General features: G+C 39.4%; 1 protein-coding gene across 5 annotated transcripts in view; it reads left to right on the top strand.

Moving 5' to 3' along the window:
- Tsga10 (testis specific 10) overlaps positions 1 to 23,041 on the top strand; it is a 103,861-nt gene that overhangs the window by 62,926 nt on the left and 17,894 nt on the right. For all 5 annotated transcript variants that reach the window (XM_041655740.1, XM_041655736.1, XM_041655737.1 and 2 more), the window contains 3 exons: positions 1,951 to 2,119; positions 5,765 to 5,875; positions 8,075 to 8,260. In XM_041655740.1, the coding sequence (XP_041511674.1) occupies positions 1,951 to 2,119; positions 5,765 to 5,875; positions 8,075 to 8,260 (466 nt within the window). The remainder of the gene's footprint in view (positions 1 to 1,950; positions 2,120 to 5,764; positions 5,876 to 8,074; positions 8,261 to 23,041) is intronic.

Raw genomic sequence — 23,041 nt, forward strand, 5'->3', positions numbered from 1 at the left:
AGTTGCAGCTTCCCATTGGCTGTAGTCACAGGGCATTCTAACACTAAGAGATGCCCTAAAAGACTTGGTTTCAGACATGCTGTTACTGTGCTTCATTGTGGGCTGCTAGTAAGTTCTCCCTGGAAGTCTGAATCAACCACTCCTAATCCTTTAACTCATTTGACTCAGGAGCCCAAAGTGGCCAGGGGATGCCTTAGCTTCTAGAGCAGTGGAATGGTTCATGTACCTCCTGGTTGAAACACTCTCCCCTCTCTGGACCCAAAGCTCATTAGGCCAGCAGAACATAAGGTTGTGGGAATAGGAAGCAGACATTCTTCAGTGGATCAGTAGGGATGATGGTGAGTGGTACCACTCTCATTTCCATTTCTTAATTCTCGGACCATGAATCCTGACTCAAGGGAGATAGTACCATATATTGGACACTGATTCAGAACATATACACCCCTAGCCCTCTGGGCTGTTGCCACATAGTTGGTGCTAGAACTCCATATTTAAAAGGCTATTCCACTGCTCTGTCAAGCCAGCTGCTTCAGGATGGTTGGGAACAAGGTAAGACCAGTGGATTTCATGAGCATAAGCCAACTGTTGAATTTCTTTGGCTGTCAAATAAATTCCCTGGTCTGAAGTATTGCTGTGTGGAATACGACAAAAGAGGATAGGGCATTTTGTAAGCATTATATGCAGGAAAAGTAAATCTATAAGCAGAACAAATAGGTTTCAATAGGACAAAATGCTGTTTTTTTCCCCTAATGTAAGTAATCCAACATAGTAAGAGCCAGCTTTGGTTAGCACCAGTCCCTTTAAGGAAATTCATGTTTACAGTTCTGTTTCTTTACAATAATTCCTGATATCAAAACCTTTATTAGGCAGGGTTTGCTAGAGCAGTGGTTCTCAACCTTTGGGCCACAACCCACACATATAGCAAGCATATCATATATGCTGCATATCATATATTTACATTATAATTCATAACAGTAGCAAAATCATAGTTATGAAATAGCAATGAAATAATTGTATGGTTGGGGGTCCCACAATTTGAGGAACTGTATTAAAGGGTTAACAACATTAGGAAAGTTGAGAACCACTGCTGTAGAGGAGTGTAACCAATAGAATGTATATATGTATATTAAGGGGAAATTGCCTCATGTGCTAGGAGCTGAGTATTCCAGAAGTGGCAGTCTGTGTACCAGAAGGGCATGGAACTTGGCACCTCCCACCCCAAGACACTGGATGCCTCACCAGATTGGTGCTGAGGCCTGGAACTCCCTGCAGAGCCACTAATGTTAAGATTGTATTGGAAGGAGGCAGTGAAAAAAGTGTGATGGCAGTAGAGGAGGGAGAGAGGCTGCAGGCATGAGTGCGTGCTCAGAAGGGCAGGTAGTGTGTGCACTGACTTTCCTTCTCTGACACTGCTGGCCTTTGGAAAGCCTACTGGAAGATACTGTCCTCTTTGAGAATGGGTCTCACCCAATCACTTAACCCTCTCTGGAGCCACTCTCACAGACACAGGAGGGCGTGTCTCTTATATTTTAAATCCTTGTTGAGTTGAAAATTAAGAATCGTTCAGGAGTCGTGGACATGACAAGGGTTTCTCTGAAAAGTAGGGCTAAAAAAGAGAAGGATGAGGTATTCGCTCTAAAAACAACTCTTCAGAGCACAGAGGAGAGGACTCTGCAGGAGAAGAGTCAGTCATAATAGCTAGAAGTGTGAAGAAGTCCTTCCTGTTAAGTGTTGGAGATTTTGAGATGCAGGTACATCAGTGACTTATATCTACTTAGTGCACTTTTCATAGTGAAACTGTAAATGTGCTCTTTGTAGTGGTTCCTTTAAATGTACACATTTTCAAACCTTTGGTTCTCATTCTACCTGTCCATCTTCTGTCTTGTGAGAATTTGTTATTCTATTTCAGTAAAATATCTCTTCTTATGTACTATTTGATTTGTGGAATAGACAGTCTACTGAAGCCCTAATTATGTGTGAACAAGATATTTCCAGAATGCGCCGGCAATTGGATGAAACAAATGACGAACTGGGTCAGATTGCCAGGGAAAGAGATATCTTGGCTCATGAAAATGACAACCTTCAAGAACAGTTTAGCAAAGCCAAACAAGAAAACCAGGTATACTTGCTCCCAGACTCTTTGAGAGAAGAAAAAAATGTATTTCTTCTGAGGCACAGCCCTCATTTCATCCTATAGAAAAGCAGACTCTGCAACTAGCAATTCTTGTTTTTTACTTTTATAACAGATTATGTCATATAATTTCTAGATGAAATTCTCAGACATAAAGTATTAGCTATTAAAGAGAAAGAAATGGGAATGTTATGGATTTGTTTTAAACCTTAGAAAAACTGCCATACCAAAGGGTAAGTATTTGAATTAAACAAAACAAACGAGGATTAAAAGCTATGAGAAATTTTAAAATGGGCCTATTTATAGTGGACTACAAACTTTTGCATTTAAATATTCTATGTAGACTATGCTACAGTTTTGGGATCTTTTTAGCACTATGATACTTTTTTAGGGAAATTCTACTTTTGACTTTGTAAGGCAATATATTTTAGTCTGACAGTCTTCGTTTACAATACTATTATTTCAAGTTGAACTCTTTTAAATGTTTTAAAAAACATTTTATTTTTGAAAAAATAGCCAAATGAAAGAGGCTGATGATGTATCTCAGTTAGTAGGGTGTTTGTTAAGCAGACATGATTCCTGTAACAATACAAAACCAGGTGTGGTGCTGGATGCCTCTAGTCCCAGCACTCAGGAGGTAGAAGCAGGAGGACCAGAAGCCCAAGGTCATCCTTGGCTGTAAATCAATTTGAGGTCAGTTCAGGATACTTGAGTTACAGTTACTATTGACATTTAATATACACTTCTGCTTATTTCATAGAAATTCAAAATTGTAATACTGTTTGTCTTAATTACTGTTCTATTGCTGTGAAGAAACACCATGATCAAGGCAACTAATAAAAGGAAGTATTTAATTGGGGGCCTTTCTTACAGTTTCAGAGTTCATCATGGAAGAGAGGGTAGTAACAGGCAGGCAGGCAGGCAGACAGGCAGGCAGACAGGCAGGCATGGTCTAATAGCTTACATCCTGATCTAATAGCTAATAGTTTACATCCTGATCCACAGCCAGCAGGTAGAGAGGACAAGATTGGTCCTGGCAAGGGCTTTTGAAACCTAAAACCCATCCTCATTGACATACCTTCTCCAACAAGGCCACACTTCCAACCCTTTACAAACAGTTCCACTAGCTGGGGAGAAGCATTCAAACACATGAGCCTATGGGGGGCATTGTCATCCAAACTACCACACTGCCTTTACAAATACTTTTTAAATGTTAGTGGAATAAAAACTGTGCTACTTTATACCATGTCCTTTCTATGTGAAGAACCAGGTATTTAAGGCTCACATGGGGTTAGCTCTTCTTGCTAGATTATACTACCATGTAGTTTAAATTCCATGATTTTTTTTTTGTTTGTTTGTTTTTTCGAGACAGGGTTTCTCTGTGGTTTTGGAGCCTGTCCTGGAACTAGCTCTTGTAGACCAGGCTGGTCTCGAACTCACAGAGATCCGCCTGCCTCTGCCTCCCGAGTGCTGGGATTAAAGGCGTGCGCCACCACCGCCCGGCTCCATGATTTTTTTTTTTTTAAGTTTTTCGAGACAGGGTTTCTCTGTAGCTTTGGAATCCTAGAACTGGCTCTTGTAGACCAGGCTGACCTCCAACTTACAGAGATTAGCCTGCTTCTGCCTCCCAAGTGCTGGAATTAAAGGCATGTGCCAGTACTGCCCAGAAAATTTCATGAATCTTATAATCTGTAAAACTGAATGGTAAATGAGACGTTTACTATTCTGTCCAGAATGCCACTTACTAGCTTGTGACGATATAAATTTTCCTGCTTTGTTAAACTGCATAATTATGATTGGCCACCAGAAAAAATTGGCATCAAAAGAATTTACATATGTTCCAAGGTAGTTTTTTTTCTTCCTTTGGGTCATATAAGAAAGGTTGCTAGTTTTTCTGTAAACTATAGACTGAAACTTTAGGAAGTTTTATTCTTTTTTTTTTTTATTGAGAAAAGGAGAAAAAAAAAACAAGTTTCCACCTCCTCCCAGCCTCCCATTTCCCTCCCCCTCCTCCCACCCTACGCCCCCTCCTCCCACCCTTCTCCCCCTCCCCCCACTCCTCTCCCACTCCCTCTCCAGTCCAAAGAGCAGTCAGGGTTTTCTGCCCTGTGGTAAGTCCTAGGACCTCCCCCCTCCGTCCATATCTAGGAAGGTGAACATCCAAACTGGCTAGGCTCCCACAAAGCCAGCACATTACGTAGGATCAAACCCCCGTGCCATTGTCCTTTGTGTCTCATCAGCCCTCATTGTTTGCCATGTTCAGAGAGTCCAGTTTTATCCCATGCTTTTTCAGTCACAGTCCAGCTGGTCTTGGTGAGCTCCCAATAGATCAGCTCCACTGTCTCAGTGGGTGGGTGCACCCCTTGTGGTCCCGACTTCTTTGCTCATGTTCTCCCTCCTTCTGCTCCTCATTGGGACCTTGGGAGCTCAGTCCAGTGCTCCAGTGTGTGTCTCTGTCTCTATCTCCATCACCAGATGAAGGTTCTATGATGATATGCAAGATATTCGTCAGTATTGCTCTAGGATAGGGACATTTCAGGTTCCCTATCCTCAACTGAGTGAGGTAACCCAGACCCAAAAAGATGAACATGGGATGTACTCACTCATAATTGGTTTCTAGCCATAAATAAGGGTCACGGAGTCTACAATAGGTGAATCTAAAGAAGCTAAGTAAGAAGGGGAACCCAAGGAAAAACATATAGTTATCCTCTTGGCTAAGGGAAGTAGACAAAATTGCCGGGGAGAAAATTGGGATCTTGGGGGTGGGGTGGGATGGGGGTAAGGGGAGATGGGGAGAGAAAAGTTAGAAGGGAAGGAGGTCGGGCCTTGGGAAAACAGGAGGATTGGGATAAAGGAAGGTTGGACAGGGGAGCACGGAACCACAATTCTTAGTTAAGGGAGCCACTTTAGGGTTGGCAAGAGACCTGACCCTAGAGGGGCTTCCAGGTGCCCAAGCCGAGGTCCCCAGTTAGTTCCTTAGGAAGTTTTATTCTTAATATCACGTCTTTTAAACAGAAATATAAGTTCATTATAGAAATTTTTTTTTCTTAAAGGAGAAAAGGAAAAATAAATATCTTCAGGTGTCTTTACCATCTAGTTAGTGTTATATTAACTTTTATCATGTATTTTTCTGATTTCATAGCAATTTACAATTGTAAATAGAATTGTAGGTTTTATATTTCAAATACAGAGAGTGTCTTTCTTCTTTTTATGAATATTTGAAAGTGCCTAAATACATTTCTGTGTTAATGGTTCACAGAGTTTCTTTGTGAAAATTTTGTTTACAGTAAATAATACATGGAAATACCCATTCCTTAGTACAGTTGAAGCTTTAACTCTTCACTAACTTGATAGACAAAACACTATCCCATTGTCTTAATTTGCATATCTTTGGTTACTAGTGAAGTTTATTTTAGTGTTACCAACTTATGCCCCTTATGATATCTTGTCTCTCTGGGTTCTTTGCCTGTTTTCTATTGGGCTTCTGTTCCTTTACCACTTTCCCATATGTGTTTATATCGTTGTTATATTAATTTTATATAATCATCAGTTTCAAATATTTAAAGTCTACATGTTCTTATATATAGAAATTTTTATTTATTATAGTCAAATCTAGCTATCTTTTTTCCATAGGCACTGTCCAAGAAATTGAATGATACTCATAATGAACTCAATGATATAAAACAGAAGGTCCAGGATACAAATTTGGAGGTTAACAAGCTGAAGAACATATTAAAGTCAGAGGTACAAATGCACATTTTTTTCCTTGCTCATGGTACCTCCAATTTTTCATAAGACTTAACTTAGTGATCTATTACACTCATCAGACTAGTGAATCAAGTCTTTCTTTAATCAAATATTATAGTTTTGACTGTGACAGATTAACTATATACTTTTAGAATCACCTGTCCCAAAAGATCACTCAAGAACTTGTATATTTCAGTGTGCTAAATTCACAGTACACTCTCAAGGCAAGTAGATTCTTCTTAACTGAAGAACATGGGGCACAAAATGCTGCATTTTCTGTTAAAACTGACAAAAGTGGCTTATCCTGACTGTTTGACAGGGCAGAATGGATCACGCTGTTATTAAACCACCTGTTTCTTAGAACAATTTGCATATTTTAGTCACTATTTGACCAGTCGTGTGTGTGTGTGTGAGACTTCAGAGATCCCCAAATGTAGATGCGTGTGTCAGCTCTGCAATGCACAGTTTGTCTCAGGACAATTTTATCTAAGTACATCAGATAAAATGTCTATGTTAGCATAATGTATCATTATCATAGATGTGGTGTTATTGACACAAGACTAAAAGCGTGAGTGGAAACTTTACTTCCCTCAATGGCTTCTTTTAGTTAACATATAATTTAATATCTGTATACCAACATATTCTGAACCTTTGCTCATAGTGTACATAAATGCATTTTTAAGGACTTAGAGAGGTAAAACATTCTTAGGACTCCTAGGTTGTTCCCATCACCTTCAGGAGCTTTGGAACTTCTGAGTCTTGAGAGGAAGAACTTTAGTGCAATAGACGGGGAAAAGATCTTTTTAAATCTAAGGCCACAAGATGGCAATATTAACTGGGTAATAATCAGTTTCTTACTAGTAGTTAATTTTAACTGGGAGAACATACATTTGATTAGAAAGGGTGGGGTGTTAATTTGTTGTACTTTGGTTATTTCATTTAGCTCAGGATTTCTGATAGAGAAATATAGTATTAACAAAAAGGACAATGTTCCTGATATTAGTGAAATTATAACTGAAGTTTAAAGAGCAAGTTAGGCAAACCACAGTACTAAAGTTTTTTCTTTCTGTGCATGTATTCTATGTGAGTGTGTATGTGTCTGTACATGAATGCAGGTGCCTGAAAAGACTAGATCTACCTCGAGCTGGAGCTACAAGAAGTTGTGAGCTGCCCAACATGGTGGCTAGGAATCAAACTTGGATCTTTTACAAGAGCAGTATAATCACTTAACTGCCGAGCCATCTCTCCAGCCCCTAATATATGATTTTGAAGTAGTTATTAATGGCTATTTAACATAGTATATTATTTATGGAACTGAATTTTTCCCTATAGAAAGCAAGTCCTACTTAAACTAATTCATTTATGGTATCACTTTGACTATTTAAAAAAATCTAGTTCTAACAAATGTAGATACAGCTCAGTGGTAAAACACTTACCAAGCATGTACAAAGTCCTAGATCCAATCCCTGCACTGCCCAAACAATCCTGTACTGTATGTACAACTTCTACACGAGTTATATGATTAGCATACATTTGATAGTTTACTTCTGAGCAGTTTCTGACAACTTAATAGAAGCAAGACAAAAAGAGATTATAGTCTGTGACCAAGAAAATTAAGCCTCAGGGTCTCAAGATGTGGCTTAGAGGTGAAGAGCACTCTTAGTTCAGAGGATCCAAGTTCAGTGTCCAGAACTCAAGTCAACTCCAGGGGACCCCAAACCTCTGGTTTCCAATGGCATCAGTACTCAACATGCACGTGCACATACACACACAGTTAAAAATAATAATAATAAATCTTATCAGAAATTGACGCTTAACCATATGAAAGAATGCAGAAACTCTGGCCAGTACACCTCCATAAAGTGGTGGAGAGCAAGGGAATGCCGATGAGGTTAGCAGCTCAGAGCCACTGGAGTCGGCCAACAGTCAGGGGTAAGACTCTCTTAAGAAGCACAAGAACATTCTGTCCAAGTCCTGAAGATAAGGACACTCTCCTGAGTGGGTACCTGTGGAGCAGGTGGGATAGCACTTCTTTATGTTCCTAACAGGATGGCCATCTTTCTAGGTTAGGGTAAGTAGGATCTCTTCAAGATTATTTGTTGGTGATTTCCCAGGGGTCCAGATACAGTGTTCAATAAACACTTTATGTTAGTTACCTTTAAAGTTTGACAATAATACCCGAGATTTGCTTTTTAGGAATCTGAGAACCGGCAAATAATGGAACAACTCCGAAAAGCCAACGAAGATGCTGAAAACTGGGAAAATAAAGCCCGTCAATTAGAGGCAGATAACAATACCCTCAAATTGGAACTTATCACTGCTGAAGCAGAGGGCAACAGACTAAAAGAAAAAGTTGATGCCCTTAACAGAGAGGTTGAGCAAGTAAGTTTGTTGAAATGTGCTTACAGCACATCCTGTATCATATTTAAGGGAGCTTTCTGGCTTTTCATAAGTTTAATATATTGACAAGCAGTTTAATTATGTAATGCACTGTAAATTATAGCCTGTTATTTTCCTATCCACCTTGGTTCTTTTAGGTACCTGCAACCAGAATAATTGTTGGCTTTTTTTTTTCTTAAATTGGGAACTGTTTCAAACAAAAAGAATAAAATTTCTGAAAAAGAATAAAACAGATCGATTTCTGTCCTGCAGATGTAATAATATTAGCATATTGCCACACTTGCTTATATATATATCTTTGTTTAAAGAAACAAAATATCAGAGGCAAGAGCAGTGGTTCAGTGGGGTGAGAACTTTTGCTAATCACCTAGAGGACCTGAGATCCATTCCCGGGAGCAACATGCAGTGGCTCCTACCAACTGTAATTCTAGATTCAGTAGATTGTCTCCTTCTTCTGGCCTCCATGGATACCAGCATTCATGTAGCGTGTGTGTGCGCATACACACACACAAACACAAATAAATGAAAAGAAACCAGACATTAAAACTACAACTTTTCACCCCCATAGTGTGTGCATATAGATTTTATATTATTCTAGCTGCTTTTTATGACTTCACACTCTTTCTGTTTTCAAGTCAGTTTTGTGTGTGTGTATACATACATACAAATATATACATATATATATATATGTATACATATATATACAAATATGTATATATACAAATATGTATATATGTATATATTTGATTTTTCAAGACAGGGTTTCTCTGTAGTTTTGGAGCCTGTCCTGGAACTAGCTCTTGTAGACCAGGCTGGCCTTGAACTCACAGAGATCCACCTGCCTCTGCCTCTACCTCTCGAGTGCTGGGATTAAAGGTGTGCTCCACCACTGCCTGGCAGTTTTGTATATTTGTGTGTACAAGTCAGTGTGTTGGCATGTATATGTGGAGGCCGAGGTTGACATCTGGTATCCTTCAATCATTTTCATTTTCTATCTTATTTGTTTTTTTTTTTTTTTGAGACAGGCTCTCTTGAACCTAAAGTTGGGAATTCATCTAGATTGGCTAGCAGCAAGCCCCAGCCTGTCTCTGCTTTCCCAGATGTGCTCCACCATGCCTGGTTTTTTCTTTTTAAGTGTAGTTTCTGCGAGGTCAAACTCAGGTACCCATGTTTGCATGGCAAGCATTTCACTGACTGAGTTATCTTTCCAGACCTCTCTCCTTTTACTCCCTCTCTCCCTTTCCGATTTTCTTTGTACTTTCAACTGTGCATGTGTGAGACTGTGTGCGCATGCGCATGTGTGAGAAGAGGGAGGAGGAGGATATTTGTGCACATTAGTACAGTGCCATGGACATGAGAAGAGCGAGGAGGAGGATATTTGTGCACATTAGTACAGTGCCATAGACATGAGAAGAGGGAGGAGGAGGATATTTGTGCACATTAGTACAGTGCCATGGACATGAGAAGAATGTGTTGGAGGCCCTGGAATTGAAGTTGCCGGTGACTGTCAGTAGCCTGAGTTGGGTGCTGGAAGTCAGACTTCTCTTCAGTGTGAGTCATCTCTACAGTCAGCACGTTTTCATTGACCAGACCTGGGGATCTGGGTCTGTGTCAGGTACCTGCCTAGCACAGTTGGAGGCCCTAATTCATCCCTGGCACTGCAAATAATTTTAAGTGATAAAACCTACTAAATATCTATTTGCAACTACCCATTTTAAGGTCAGTAACAATTTTAAAATCTGTTTTGTTACACACATACTTCAAACAGTGACATATATTAATTGTTTAAATATTTTCTTGCTTAAATTATTCTCATATTAAGGATTTATATTTTCACCCTTTTTTATAGTAAAATGTTCTGTAACAAACATTCTTTTTTATTTCTCTTGGCTCTGTTTCTTTAGGTGTTTGTCTGGAAGCAAATACTGAATCTAAGACACACACAATTTTTCTTAGTTTATCAAACTGCCTTCTAAAAGTTTACTCTTGCCAGAAACCATGGGTTATCATTTGCTTAAATACTACTTTCAATATTATCAGCCTCTAATTTTTTCCACAGTTGTGTTTTATGTATAAGTGAAATTGAGTGTCTTTTTATGCTTTTTTTAAAAAAACTATTTAGTTAAATGATGAGTGTATCCTACAACACCGCATAAATTGAAACTCAGAAACAACAGTATGCATTACAAATTAATTTGAAAATTTTCTTTCCATATATTATTAGCAAAATATTTTTTTAGCAAGCTTCTGTGCTAAAAAGGATTGTGTGCTCTAAAAATATTTTAATGGACATATGGGACCTCTTAAAATGAACTACTTCCAAATATGGCTGAGATTTTGAGGCTTTTCCTTCAGCAGGAGTAAAACCAATTCTGGAAGCCCGGCACCAGGAAGCTGGGAATTCAGCGAAAAGCTGACATGTGCCTGTTTCAACAGCAGGTGGCACATGCCTGATGGAGAAACAAATGACAGGGTGTAGTGTTTCTTGACCACTATGGCTCTTTTTAGATGGGTTTCTGAATGGATTTTTCTTTAAAAAATTTAAAGAATTAGAAAAAAAATTATGTGCATGAGTGTTTGCCTGGGTGTATGAGTACATGGGGCTCATGTAGGCCAGAAGAGGGCATTAGATTCTCTGGAACAAATTATAGCTGGTTGTGAACAGCCATGTGGGTGCTAGGATTCAAACTTTAGTTCTCTGGAAGAGCAGGAAGTACTCTCAATCCCTGAGCAATCTCTTCAGCCCATCGAATGAGTTTTTCTTAAATATGTATACATTGTTTTCTATTCAGTTATGTTTTCCATATCAAGTGACAGGAGTCCTCTATATATTCTTGATTACAGCCCTTTTGAAGATTTAATAGTTAACTTATCTTTTCATTTACTTGCAAGATAAAAAGATGTACTTAGAATTATTATTAATCTTTTCCCATATGATTTATGATCTTATGTTTTCTAAGAAATTCCTTAGTGTCCTATGACCCAAAAGACATTTTCCTATATTTTTATTTAAACTTCTGTAGAGGATGGGACAGATGAAAAAAAGGAAGGGTAGAGAAAAAGTGGGTATTGTTTCCAGAGTCCAGCCAGGGGAGGGGAGATGCTTATAACACTCCTCAGTGTTCTAAGTTACTGTAGCTTTCAACAGTGAGTGACTAGTGAGTTTGATATCAGAAATTAATATCAAAGGAGACTCAACTGTTGATACCCTGATTTGATTCTTGTATATTATATGCATGTATTATATTCCATCAATATGATATGCCAATTTAAAAACACAAGTCATTCTAAAAATGTAAGTCTGAAATATTTTTATAAGTGTGTATCATCCCCCCCCTTCCATGATGTTTCCTGAGCTTTAAGGGAAGAGTGTGATATATATGTCTCACTTATGATTGAGCATTCCAGACAGTTATTCTCTGTACTTTGACCACTATCCACTGCACAGAGATGCTCCTCTGATGAGGACTGAAAGCTGCACATATCTTAGAAGGCAGTTTGATATTGTGTCCATTTAGCAGTAATAGCATCACCCTGAGGATGTGATGGGTTCTGTCTTTTCTTTAAGATAGTATCTCAGGGGGGCTGGAGAGATGGCTCAGTGGTTAAGAGCATTGCCTGCTCTTCCAAAGGTCCTGAGTTCAATTCCCAGCAACCACATGGTGGCTCACAACCATCTGTAATGACGTCTGGTGCCCTCTTCTGTCCTATAGACATACACACAGACAGAATATTGTATACATAATAAATAAAAAAATATTTAAAAAAAAAGATAGTATCTCAGTGTATAGCTCAAACTGACCGTGAACACATGATATTCCTGCTTATGTCTCCCAGATTATAGGCATGTACCACCACACCAGGCTTGCAACCTTACACATTTACAGCTTTATGTAATACCTTTATTGAGAATGATATCTATGTCATAAAGTTCTCATATTTAAATTATATTCTGTGGTATTTAGAATATTTAGAATTATGATCTTGTAAAAATGAGCACTTTTGAACATTTCCATCATCTTTATTTTATTTTTTTATATTTTTTTATTGAGAAAAGGAGAAAAAAAAACAAGTTTCCACCTCCTCCCAGCCTCCCATTTCCCTCCCCCTCCTCCCACCCTTCTCCCTCTCCCCCCACTCCTCTCCCCCTCCCTCTCCAGTCCAAAGAGCAGTCAGGGTTCCCTACCCTGTGGTAAGTCCTAGGTACTCCCCACTCCATCCATATCTAGGAAGGTGAACATCCAAACTGGCTAGGCTCCCACAAAGCCAGCACATTACGTAGGATCAAAACCCCATGCCATTGTCCTTGGCTTCTCATCAGCCCTCATTGTTTGCCATGTTCAGAGAGTCCAGTTTTATCCCATGCTTTTTCAGTCACAGTCCAGCTGGTCTTGGTGAGCTCCCAATAGATCAGCTCCACTGTCTCAGTGGGTGGGTGCACCCCTCGTGGTCCCGACTTCTTTGCTCATGTTCTCCCTCCTTCTGCTCCTCATTGGGACCTTGGGAGCTCAGTCCAGTGCTCCAGTGTGTGTCTCTGTCTCTATCTCCATCCATCACCAGATGAAGGTTCTATGATGATATGCAAGATATTCGTCAGTATTGCTATAGGATAGGGTCATTTCAGGTTCCCTATACTCAGCTGCCCACGGAACTAACTAGGGACCTCGGCTTGGGTACCTGGGAGCCACTCTAGGTTCAAGTCTCTTGCCAACCCTAAGGTGGCTCCCTTAACTAAGAATTGTGCTTCCGTGCTCCCCTATCCAGCCTTCCTTTATCCCAATCCTCCTTTTTCCCCAAGTTCCCCCCATCCTCCCCTTCTCCCTTTTCTCTCCCCATCTCCCCTTACCCCCATCCCACCCAACCCCCAAGATCCCAATTTTCTCCCCGGCAATTTTGTCTACTTCCCATAGCCAAGAGGACAACTATATGTTTTTCCTTTGGTTCACCTTCTTACTTAGCTTCTTTAGGATCACCAATTGTAGACTCCGTGACCCTTATTTATGACTAGAAACCAATTATGAGTGAGTACATCCCATATTCATTTTTTTTTGGGTCTGGGTTACCTCACTCAGGATAGTGTTTTCTATTTCCATCCATTTGCATGCAAAATTTGAGAAGTCATTGTTTTTTACCGCAGCGTAGTACTCTAATGTGTAGATATTCCACACTTTCTTCATCCATTCTTCCATTGAAGGGCATCTAGGTTGTTTCCAGGTTCTGGCTATTACAAATAATGCTGCTATGAACATAGTTGAACAAATGCTCTTGTCATATGATATGGCATCTCTTGGGTATATTCCCAGGAGTGGTATTGCTGGGTCCAGGGGTAGGTTGATCCCGAATTTCCTGAGAAACCGAAACACAGATTTCCAAAGTGGTTGCACAAGATTGCATTCCCACCAGCAATGGATGAGGGTACCCCTTCCTCCACAGCCTCTCCAGCAAAGGCTATCATTGGAGTTTTTTATTTTAGCCATTCTGACAGGTGTAAGATGATATCTCAAAGTTGTTTTGATTTGCATTTCCCTGATCACTAAGGAGGTTGAGCATGACCTTAAGTGTCTTTTGGCCATTTGAACTTCCTCTGCTGAGAATTCTCTGTTCAGTTCAGTGCCCCATTTTTTAATTGGGCTAATTAGCATTTTAAAGTCTAGTTTCCTGAGTTCTCTATATATTTTGGAGATCAGACCTTTGTCTGTTGCAGGGTTGGTGAAGATCTTCTCCCAGTCAGTAGGTTGCCTTTTTGTCTTGGTGACAGTGTCCTTTGCTTTACAAAAGCTTCTCAGTTTTAGTAGGTCCCATTTATTCAATGTTGCCCTTAGTGTCTGTGCTGTTGGGGTTACACATAGGAAGCAATCTCCTGTGCCCATCTGTTGTAGGGTACTTCCCACCTTCTCTTCTATCAGGTTCAATGTGTTCTCACTGATACTGAGGTTTTTAATCCATTTGGACTTGAGTTTTGTGCATGATGATAGATATGGGTCTATTTTCATTCTTCTACAGGTTGACATCCAGTTATGCCAGCACCATTTGTTGAAGATGCTTTCTTTCTTCCATTGTATACTTTTAGCTCCTTTATCAAAAATGAGGTGTTCATAGGTTTGTGGGTTAAAATTCGGGTCTTCTATACGATTCCATTGGTTGACTTCTCTGTTTTTATGCCAGTACCACACTGTTTTCATCACTGTAGCTCTGTAATAGAGTTTGAAGTCAGGGATGGTAATGCCTCCAGAAGATCCTTTATTGTATAGGATTGTTTTGGCTATCCTGGGTTTTTTGTTTTTCCATATAAAGTTGATTATTGTCCTCTCAAGATCTGTGAAGAATTTTGATGGGACCTTGATGGGGATTGCATTGAATCTATAAATTGCCTTTGGTAGAATTGCCATTTTTACTATGTTGATCCTCCCAATCCAAGAGCAAGGGAGGTCCTTCCATTTTCTGGTATACTCCTCAGTTTCTTTTTCAATGCCTTAAAGTTCTTGTCAAATAGATCTTTCACTTCCTTGGTTAGAGTTACCTCAAGATATTTTATGCTGTTTGTGGCTATCGTGAAAGGTGAAGCTTCTCTGATTTCCCTCTCTGCTTCCATATCCTTTGTGTATAAGAGGGCGACTGATTTTTTGGAGTTGATCTTGTATCCTGCCACATTACTAAAGGTGTTTATCAGCTGTAAAAGTTCTTTGATGGAGTTTTGGGGGTCGCTTATGTACACTATCATATCATCTGCAAATAACGAAAGTTTCACTTCTTCCTTTCCAATTCGAATCCCCTTGATCCTCTTATGTTGTCTTTTTTTTTAATTTATTTATTTATTAAGGATTTCTGCCTCGTCCCCACAACCACTTCCCATTTCCCTCCCCCTCCCCCGATCAAGTCCCCCCCCCCCCTCATCTGCTCGAAGAGCAATCAGGGTTCCCTGACCTGTGGGAAGCCCAAGGACTGCCCACCTCTATCCAGGTCTCATAAGGTGAGCATTCAAACTGCCTAGGCTCCCACAAAGCCAGTACGTGCAGTAGGATCAAAAACCCACTGCAATTGTTCTTGAATTCTCAGTATTCCTCATTGTCCGCTATGTTCAGCTAGTCCGGATTTATCCCATGCTTTTTCAGACCTAGGCCAGCTGGCCTTGGTGAGATCCCAATAGAACATCCCCATTGTCTTAGTGTGTGGGTGCACCCCTCGTGGTCCTGAGTTCCTTGCTCGTGCTCCGTCTCCTTCTGCTCCTGATTTGGACCTTGAGATTTCTGTCCGGTGCTCCCGTGTGGGTCTCTGTCTCTGTCTCCTTTCATCGCCTGATGAAGGTTAATATTCCTGAGGATGCCTATGTGTTTGTCTTTGGATTCACCTTATTTAGCTTCTCTAGGAACATGAATTATAGGCTCAATGTCCTTTATTTATGGCTAGAAACCAAATATGAGTGAGTACATCCCATGTTCCTCTTTTTGGGTCTGGCTTCCCTCACTCAGGATAGTGTTTTCTATTTCCATCCATTTGTATGCAAAATTCAAGAAGTCCTTGTTTTTTACTGCTGAGTAATACTCTAATATGTATATATTCCATACTTTCTTCATCCATTCTTCCGTTGAAGGGCATCTAGGTTGTTTCCAGGTTCTGGCTATTACAAACAATGCTGCCATGAACATAGTTGAGCATATACTTTTGTTGTATGATAGGGCCTCTCTTGGGTATATTCCCAAGAGTGTGGTATTGCTGGATCCAGGGGTAGGTTGATCCCGAATTTCCTGAGAAACCGAAACACTGCTTTCCAGAGTGGTTGCACAAGTTTGCATTCCCACCAGCAATGGGTGAGTGTACCCCTTTCTCCACAACCTCTCCAGCAAAGGCTATCATTGGTGTTTTTTATTTTAGCCATTCTGACAGGTGTAAGGTGGTATCTTAAAGTTGTCTTGATTTGCATTTCCCTGATCGCTAAGGAAGTTGAGCATGACCTTAAGTGTCTTTTGGCCATTTGAAGTTCTTCTGTTGAGAATTCTCTGTTCAGATCAGTGCCCCATTTTATAATTGGGTTGATTAGCCTTTTACGGTCTAGTGTCTTGAGTTCTTTATATATTTTGGAGATCAAACCTTTGTCAGTTGCAGGGTTGGTGAAGATCTTCTCCCAGTCAGTGGGTTGTCTTTTTGTCTTAGTGACAGTGTCCTTTGCTTTACAGAAGCTTCTCAGCCTCAGGAAGTCCCATTTATTCAATGATGCCCTTAGTGTCTGTGCTGCTGGGGTTATACATAGGAAGTGGTCTCCTGTGCCCATGTGCTGTAGAGTACTTCCCACTTTCTCTTCTATCAGGTTCAGTGTGTTCGGACTGATATTGAGGTCTTTAATCCATTTGGATTTGAGTTTTGTGCATGGTGATAGATATGGATCTATTTTCATTCTTCTACAGATTGACATCCAGTTTTGCCAGCACCATTTGTTGAAGATGCTCTCTTTTTTCCATTGTATACTTTTAGCTCCTTTATCGAAAATCAGGTGTTCATAGGTTTGTGGGTTAATGTCAGGGTCTTCTATTCGATTCCATTGGTCGACTTCTCTGTTTTTATGCCAATACCAAGCTGTTTTCAATACTGTAGCTCTGTAATAGAGTTTGAAGTCAGGGATGTTAATGCCTCCAGACAAACCTTTATTGTATAAGATTGTTTTGGCTATCCTGGGTTTTTTGTTTTTCCATATAAAGTTGATTATTGTCCTCTCAAGATCTGTGAAGAATTTTGATGGGATTTTGATGGGGATTGCATTGAATCTATAGATTGCTTTTGGTAGAATTGCCATTTTTACTATGTTGGTCCTCCCAATCCAAGAGCAAGGGAGGTCTTTCCATTTTCTGGTGTCTTCTTCAATTTCTTTCTTCAAAGACTTATAGTTCTTGTCAAGTAGATCTTTCACTTCCTTGGTCAGGGTTACCCCAAGGTATTTTATGCTATTTGTGGCTATCGTGAAAGGTGATGCTTCTCTGATTTCCCTCTCTGCTTCCTTATCCTTGGTGTATAGGAAGGCAACTGATTTTTTGGAGTTGATCTTGTATCCTGCCACGTTACTAAAGGTGTTTATCAGCTGTAGGAGTTCTTTGGTAGAATTTTTGGGGTCGCTTATGTACACTATCATATCATCTGCAAATAACGAAAGCTTAACTTCTTCCTTTCCAATACGAATCCCCTTGATCTCCTTATGTTGTCTTATTGCTATTGCTAGAATTTCAAGCACTATATTGAAGAGGTATGGCGAGAGTGGACATCCTTGTCGTGTTCCTGATTTTAGTGGGATGGCTTTGAGTTTTTCTCCGTTTAATTTAATGTTAGCTGTTGGCTTGCTGTAAATAGCTTTTATTATATTTAGGTAGGACCCTTGTATCCCTATTCTCTCCAAGACCTTTATCATAAAGGGGTGTTGAATTTTGTCAAATGCTTTTTCCGCATCTAGTGAAATGATCATATGGTTTTTTTCTTTCAGTTTATTTATATGGTGGATTACATTGATAGATTTGCGTATGTTGAACCAGCCCTGCATCTCTGGGATGAAGCCTACTTGATCATAATGGATAATTTTTCTTATGTGTTCTTGGATTCGGTTTGCCAGTATTTTATTGAAGATTTTTGCGTCGATGTTCATGAGTGAGATCGGTCTGTAATTCTCTTTCTTGGTTGGGTCTTTTTGTGGTTTTGGTATCAGGGTAACTGTAGCTTCATTAAAGGAATTTGGCAATGACTCTTCTGATTCTATATTGTGAAATACCTTAAGGAGTATAGGTATTAATTCTTCTTGGAAGTTCTGGTAGAATTCTGCATTGAAACCATCTGGTCCTGGGCTTTTTTTCGAAGGGAGATTTTTGATAACCATTTCTAATTCTTCGCGAGAAACCGGTCTATTTAGATCATTCACCTGGTCTTGGTTTAGCTTTGGTATATGATACTTATTTAAAAAAATGTCCATTTCTTTTGTATTTTCCAGTTTTGTGGCACACAGGCTTTTGTAGTAAGATCTAATGATTCTCTGAATTTCCTCTGTGTCTGTGGTTATGTCCCCTTTTTCATTTCTGATCTTATTTATTTGCGTGTCCTCTCTCTGTCGTTTAATTAGTTTGGATAGGGGTTTGTCGATCTTGTTGATTTTCTCCAAGAACCAGCTTTTTGTTTCATTGATTCTTTGGACTGTTTTCTTTGTTTCTATTTTGTTGATTTCAGCCCTCAGTTTTATTATTTCCAGTCTTCTACTCCTCCTAGGTGAGTCTGCTTCTTTTTTTTCTAGAGCTTTCAGGTGGGCTGTTAAGTCTCCAATGTGAGCTTTCTCTGTTTTCTTTAAGTGGGCACTTAGTGCCATGAACTTTCCTCTTAGGACTGCTTTCATAGTATCCCATAAGTTTAAGTATGTTGTTTCTTTATTTTCATTGAATTCCAGGAAGACTTTAATTTCTTTCTTAATTTCTTCCTTAATCCAGGTATGGTTCAGTAGTTGACTGTTCAGTTTCCATGAATTTGTAGGCTTTCTGGGGGTAGCATTGTTGTTGAATTCTAACTTTAATCCATGGTGATCTGATAAGACACAGGTGGTTACTAATATTTTTTTGTAACTGTGGATGTTTGCTTTGTTACCGACTATGTGGTCGATTTTTGAGAAGGTTCCATGAGCTGCAGAGAAGAAGGTATATTCTTTTCTATTTGGGTGGAATGTTCTATAGATTTCTGTTAAGTCCATTTGATTCATTACCTCCATTAATTCTCTTATTTCTCTGTTAGGTTTCTGTCTGATTGACCTGTCCATTGGTGAGAGAGGAGTGTTGAAGTCTCCTACTATTAGTGTGTGCGGTTTGATGGCTGCCTTGAGTTTTAGCAATGTTTCTTTTATGTACGTGGGTGTTTTTATATTAGGGGCATAGATGTTCAGGATTGAGACTTCATCCCAATGAACTGTTCCTGTTATGAGTATAAAATGCCCCTCTCCATCTCTTCTGATTGATTTAAGTTTGAAGTCAACTTTGTTAGAGATTAGTATGGCCACACCTGCTTGTTTCTTAGGTCCATTTGCTTGATAAGCCTTTTCCCTGCCCTTTACTCTGAGTAGGTGCCTGTCTTTGTGGTTGAGGTGTGTTTCTTGTAAACAGCAGAATGTTGGATCCTGTTTTCGTATCCAATCTCTTAGCCTGTGCCTTTTTATAGGTGAGTTGAGTCCATTGACATTAAGTGATATTAATGACCAGTGGTTGTTAACTCTGGTCATTTTAGTCATAGAATTTGTGTGTTTCCCTTCTTTGATTTGTGTTGGTGAAGGGTCTCTAGATGTCTGAATTATTGTGGTCATTGTTGGACTCCTTGGTTAGTGATTTTCCTTCTATTACTTTCTGTATGGCTGGATTTGTGGCTGCGTATTGTTTAAATTTGTTTTTATCCTGGAAAATTTTATTTTCTCCATTTATAGAGAATGAAAGCTTGGCTGGGTATAGTAATCTGGGCTTGCATCCATGGTCTCTCAGTTTCTGCAGTACATCTATCCAGGACCTTCTGGCTTTCATGGTTTCCATGGAGAAGTCAGGTGTAAGTCTGATAGGTTTACCTTTATAAGTAATTTGGCCTTTTTCCTTTGCAGCTTTTAATATTCTTTCCTTATTCTGTATGCTTTGTGTTTTGATAATTATATGGTGAGGGGATTTTTTTTTTGATCCAGCCTATTCGGTGTTCTATATGCTTCTTGAACCTTCATAGGTATATCTTTCTTTAGGTTGGTAAAGTTTTCTTTTATAATTTTATTAAATATATTTTCTGGACCATTGAGCTGCACTTCTTCTCCTTCTTCTACTCCTATTATTCTTAGGTTTGGTCTTTTTATTGTGTCCCATATTTCCTGAATGTTTTGTGATGAGAGTTTGTTGGACTTGCTGTTTTCTTTTGATCAGTGTGTTTATTTTCTCTATGGTATCTTCAGAATCTGAGATTCTTTCTTCTAACTCTTGTATTCTGTTGGTTATGCTTGTTTCTCTAGACTCTGTTTGTTTACTTAAATTTTCCATGTCCAGCCGGCCCTCTGTTTGTGTTTTCTTCTTTGCCTCCATTTCAGTTTTCAAGTCTTGAACTGTTTCCATTATCTGTTTGATTGTTTTCCCTTGGTTTTCTAGGGTATCATTCACTGATTTATTCAATTCTTCTAACTTTCTGTTATATTTCTCATCCATTTCTATAAGGGCGTTTTTTACATGCTGTTTAAGGGCATCAATCACTTTCATGAAGTCAGTCTTTTCTACTTCTTCTTGATTAAGGTGTTCATGTCCTCCCGTTGTGAGGTCGCTGGTTTCTGGTGGCTTCATGTTGCTTTTCAGCTTGTTGGGCGAATTCTTGCCTTGGCGTCTGCCCATCTCTTCTTCCAAATGCTCCCTTATGGATCTTCTTTTACCGGATCAGGTCTCCTTGCCTACCCAACGCTGGCTCTCCCCAACGTTGGCTCTCCTGACGCCGAGAGATCAGGTCTCCGTGCTGGTTGAGCAGCTCGCAAACAAAGCGCCTACCCTGCTTGGTGCAGGCAGGCCATAGAAACAAAGGAACTCCCGCCTGCTTGGGTGCCCCGATGATTCGGACCCAGTGCCCAGACATTTTGGGTTGGGTGAAAGAGGGCGGTGGGGCCGAAGTGGGGAGGGTTCTGGATGGAAGCTGGGTGGGCTAGGAAGAAAGAGGCAGTATGCAGGGAGTAGAGGCCCTGCAGAGCTCCATCATCTTTAAAAGATACAATGTACCCATTAGCTATCACAACCAGCTACCCCAATTTCTTTCATGTCTTCGATCCATATTGGATTAAATTTTATGCATGGTATCAAGTATAATTTTGCACCCCTAAGAGAAATCCTACTTGATCATTATGTATAATTATTCTTTTTTGGTGTTAACATTTGGTTTTCTAGTATTTTTTCTTATGACAACCTGTATGGTTTTAGTATATAATAACTTGGAAACATTCCCTTTGCGTCCAGTTTTTGTAAGAGTTTGTATATAATTGGTCCCAAGTCTTTAAAGGTTTGGTAGATTCAATGCTAAAGACACCTGAACCTGTTTTTGGTGGGAAGTTTCTAAATTTCTAGTCAGACTCTTTTTGTTATGGGCCTGTTCTGTTTCTCTTGTGTTCATTTTAATAGTTCATGCTTTTTGGGAATTTTCTAATTTCTTTCTTAAAAAGATTTATTTATTTATTATGTATACAATATTCTCAGTATTCTGTCTGCATGTATGCCTACAGGCCGGAAGAGGGCACCAGATCTCATTACAGATGGTTGTGAGCCACCATGCGGTTGCTGGGAATTGAACTCAGGACCTCTGGTAGAGAAGACAGTGCTCTTAACCACTGAGCCATCTCTCTAGTGCAGGAATTTTCTAATTTCATTGACATTAATTTAATGGCATAGTAGATCTTTATAATCCTTTTATTTAATAATTTACACTCACAGTTGTTTGGTTTCATCACATTGAGATTGCCTTTGGCCAGTATTTACTCAAGTATTTTCCCCTTACCTTTCCTCCGAGATTCTGGAGTTTAGAGTACAAGTGTGTGGGTCACTGATGCTCTTCCACAGATTGTGAAGACTCTGTATCTTTCTAAGTCTTTTCTTTCTGCTTTTGTATAGTTGATGCTCTTCTACAGATTGTGAAGACTCTGTATCTTTCTAAGTCTTTTCTTTCTGCTTTTGCATAGTTGATGCTCTTCCACAGAGTGTGAAGACTCTGTATCTTTCTAAGTCTTTTCTTTCTGTTTTTGTATAGTTGATGCTCTTCCACAGAGTGTGAAGACTCTGTATCTTTCTAAGTCCTTTCTTTCTGCTTTTGTATAGTTGCTATTTTTGTGTGTCATGAGTGTGTTAGATGGCAAATACAGATGAGCACATTTGTCTTTACACAATGTCATAATTCATTGAATAATAATACATTCACAACCTAAGTCAGTTTTATTAGTTGCTATTTGCCCAGCAATACCAATTTTGTTTGGTAGCTAGCTGATGGCAGCCACAAGCTGTTTTATTCCATTCTTGTTTACTAATAAGTAATTAGTACTTTACACTTTACATTTTATGTACATAGGTTATACATAATTATGCAAAAATATCCAAAAAGAGTTTATTTAAAACACTGTAGAGATCAGAAAGACCTTTACATCTGAAGACAGAGGTAGAGACCTGACACAGAAGAGCCTTTAGGGGACCAGATAAGATATCTTCTTAGCCTGAGTGCAGAGCTACTCAGGGAAGGATTTAGGTGCAGGTCAGGGATAGAGACAGGAGTCCTTTGCTTTGGCAATTTTTCTGTACAAGACTCATGAGAAATCACTGACAAGTCAGAAGACCTTCTTCTTCAGTAAGGCTGCATGTGCTTTGATTGATAGGCTTAGGAGTCTGATATTTCTGATATGATTGGTATAGTTTCTGATATCTTTGTTCATTGGTGTGATCACTGGAGCTCAGTATCCAGTCAATTTAGCTGATTTGGTGAGCTCTAGGTTCAGTGAGAGACCTCATCTTAAAACATGACATGGAAAATGACTGAGGAATACACTTGATGTTGACTTCTCACCTTTACAGCTATGAATGCACACACTTGCACACACACAAACACACACACACACACACACACACACACACACATGCATGTGGAGAGGGAGAGAGAGAAAGAGGGAGAAAATGTAGAGTCACTTGTAAACATATTTTTCCTTGGGCCTCCAGCTCACAAATAATGACATAGAGACTTATCAATTATTATTAAAACTCAACCTTAACTTAG

Source organism: Microtus oregoni, unplaced genomic scaffold (assembly GCF_018167655.1).
Source record: "Microtus oregoni isolate MIOR12 unplaced genomic scaffold, Mior012 000007F_ref0000211, whole genome shotgun sequence".
NCBI classification, from domain to species: Eukaryota; Metazoa; Chordata; class Mammalia; order Rodentia; family Cricetidae; genus Microtus; species Microtus oregoni.